The sequence below is a fragment of the Pundamilia nyererei genome, unplaced genomic scaffold (assembly GCF_000239375.1).
Source record: "Pundamilia nyererei isolate P.nyererei 1_Seehausen unplaced genomic scaffold, PunNye1.0 scaffold00202, whole genome shotgun sequence".
NCBI classification, from domain to species: Eukaryota; Metazoa; Chordata; class Actinopteri; order Cichliformes; family Cichlidae; genus Pundamilia; species Pundamilia nyererei.
The window spans coordinates 1,026,515-1,029,349 of NW_005187603.1; the positions used below are offsets into that span (position 1 = coordinate 1,026,515).

The window sequence follows — 2,835 nt, forward strand, 5'->3', positions numbered from 1 at the left end:
CTCCGCCCTCTCTGAAGCTTCTGACTCCGCCCTCTCTGAAGCTTCTGACTCCGCCCTCTCTGACACTTGTAACTCCGCCCTCTCGATAGTTACCTCGGAGGCGCTTTCTTTGTGTGGGCTCATCAGGCTCATGAGCATGTCCTCCAAGGCGTCCAGCTTCAGACGGACAAATTTAACCATCAGAGCAGACAGACAGGAAGTGACACGGCAGCGTTTGTGCTGATGTTTGAGGAGGAGAGGGTTGTTCCGGTTGGTTCTTACTCACCTTTCCTCGGTCGCTCATCAGGCGGTCTATCAAACCTCTCTGCTCATTTAGCTGATCCATCAGGTTACTGAACGCGTCTCCATGGGAACCTAAATGTTCAACATAACATCAGCATCGCAGTCTGGGAGCAGAAATCAGATGCTCTAAAAGTGCTGAAATTCTCATTCATTCCATGAAGTTTGAGCTGTAATATGTACAAATAATAGTTACAGGATAAATTACAGTAATTACTGTAAATACCTATAAAAGTTTACTTGAACTTTTACCACTGGGGGCAGTGTTTTACCAGGAGGGGTGTTACATTTTTGGGATGTGTGTGTTCTTTATACCCGCTCCCTCAAGAAGTGCTCTCGCTGACGTACTAGGTTAAAGAAAGACTGCACCACCTTGTGCTACAATTAGGCATTACACACAAGTGTGGCCACACAACAACAGATGTTTCGGGCACAAACTCATAGCAGCTGTTTCTTCACATTCTGCTGATAGATTTTTGGGAGGCTAAGACATTTTTAAACAAAATAATTTTCTAAAAACATTTAAGAAAGATAAAATAAAATCAAAGGTTGGTGCAGCTCTAATATATTCTTCATGCTATGACTTCAGATCTCACACTGTGATCTGAACACTTTAAATGAGAGCTGTGTTCATGAGAGACTTTCTAACAGCTTGTATGGCGTCACCTTTGGTGGCGATGAGCTCTCTGAGCTGAGCCAGCTGACTCTGGTCTGCCTTTCCTTTCTCTAACACCGCTACGTGAGCTTCCACCTGGACGAGCCTCTCCTGCAGCTGGCTCACACTCCTCAGGGCCTCCACTGCCTCTGTGGATGGTGTGGAGCTGTTGGAATCTGAAGCTGGAGGTTTACCAGCAGAGTCTGCTTTAACACCAGCCTGTGGAGGCGGCCCTGACTGGACCGAAGAGCACTCGGATTTATTTGGAGAACTTGGAGCTGCTGGTCCAACGGTGACCTTGTCGGGGTGGGAGGAGGGAGGTGTGCTGCTTTGAGGAGGTTCGGTGAGGTCACTGCCGGAAGGCGAGGAAGTTTGTTTGGCTGCCACGAGCTGATTATCGACCCCTGAATCTCCAGGCTCCTGTGAGGAAGTCAGAGACAAACACTGTGAAACTGCAGACAAATATCAACACTGTACTCCAATCCATACCGCTGGTCAGGAACACAGCAGGGAAGGGCAGCCAATCAGAATCAAGCTGATTTAGTGGGAGTGGAGCTAAAAGAGCTTGTTTCAGGGAAAACTCTGGAGCTGCACCAAAGCTCGGGGTGAGATTAAGAAGGATTATTATGAACCTCTTAATCACACAAAGCAGAGGCCAAGCATAAAAACATGGAGCTGGGAGTGAGCCGCAGAGGTTCTTAATAATAAACAGACGGGTGAAGATCAAATTAACCCCAAAACAGAGACGTGTGATATGGATGGTTCGAATAAAAACAGCAGAGCTGGGATTTTTATTTTTTTCTCTTTGATGCCAAAGAGATCAGATTCCCATGAACATCTGCCCCAACTTTATCTAAATTTGATTAAAGAACCTTCTTTAAAAGCAAAATTTCATGTCACATCCGCCTGTTTGGCTTGTTGCCTCTTGTTTCTTGATAAATAATCACCTGCTGAGGCCTCAGCTCGGCTCTGCACACAAACATGGCTGCTTTCCTCGACACTAAAATAACTTTAGGACTCTAAACATCTGGCCGTAAGCTCGTCTGTTTCTGATGAAACACAAGTTTCTGTTTCTTTCTCACCTTCTGGAATTTTTCTGTCTCGCCCTCTCTGTTGCCGGGCAGAACTGCGTCCCTCAGAGATTTCTGTAACAACCGTGAAATCACGAGGTTTGGGCATGTCCTCATTAAACTGTCAGAATTACATTATTACACAGAAGCCAGTAGCCAACAGTTTAAACAGTGTCACATCCTCCCCTCAGACAAACCCTCACCACAGTTTCCTCCAGAGCGTCCACACGGTGGCAGCAGCTCTCCACCCGAGCGGCCGTCCCCAAAGCGTCACCGACCATCTGAACACAGGACAGAGGGAGAGATCAGAACATCCCACGAATCCACATCCAGCATCAGCTGAGCTCCATCGCCGAGGCCTGAGGGCGAGAAGACGCTGAAAATACGGCGTGGCTCAGAATCAGCGTGTTTCCCTGCAGAGCCACTAAAAGTCAAACATACATGAAATATTTGCTATGATGATGAGCTCTTTTCTCCAGCTGAACATTGACTGAGACTTTTGGACAGCAGAGAAACTTTCTGTGGTTCAGATTCATAAATCTATCCAGTCAGACCAGAACTTTTTTTCTGACAGTTTCTATTTATTGTTTTATTTCTAGTTGCAGGTTTCTATTCTACTTTTTGTTTATGGAGCTTTATTATTCTGCGTACTTCATTTTTTCTGTTAAACTGGGCTCCTTTATTGTGTGTCATGTTTTACCACATTAAAATGTTTCATTTTGTTTATTTGAGTGATGCCGTTATAAGATGTGTCTAATATTACTTCTGTAGTAAATAAAGTATATCTAAATAAGTATAAAGTAGAAATAAAGTATATCTAAATAAGTATAA

At 44.8% G+C, this 2,835-nt stretch overlaps 1 protein-coding gene across 2 annotated transcripts in view; it reads right to left on the reverse strand.

The window, feature by feature from the left end:
• LOC102198578 (uncharacterized protein C16orf96) overlaps positions 1-2,835 on the reverse strand; it is a 17,434-nt gene that overhangs the window by 10,123 nt on the left and 4,476 nt on the right. For both annotated transcript variants that reach the window (XM_005747726.2, XM_005747725.2), the window contains exons 3-6: positions 2,208-2,285; positions 2,017-2,079; positions 946-1,354; positions 266-354 (exon numbers count right to left, since the gene is read on the reverse strand). In XM_005747726.2, the coding sequence (XP_005747783.1) occupies positions 266-354; positions 946-1,354; positions 2,017-2,079; positions 2,208-2,285 (639 nt within the window). The remainder of the gene's footprint in view (positions 1-265; positions 355-945; positions 1,355-2,016; positions 2,080-2,207; positions 2,286-2,835) is intronic.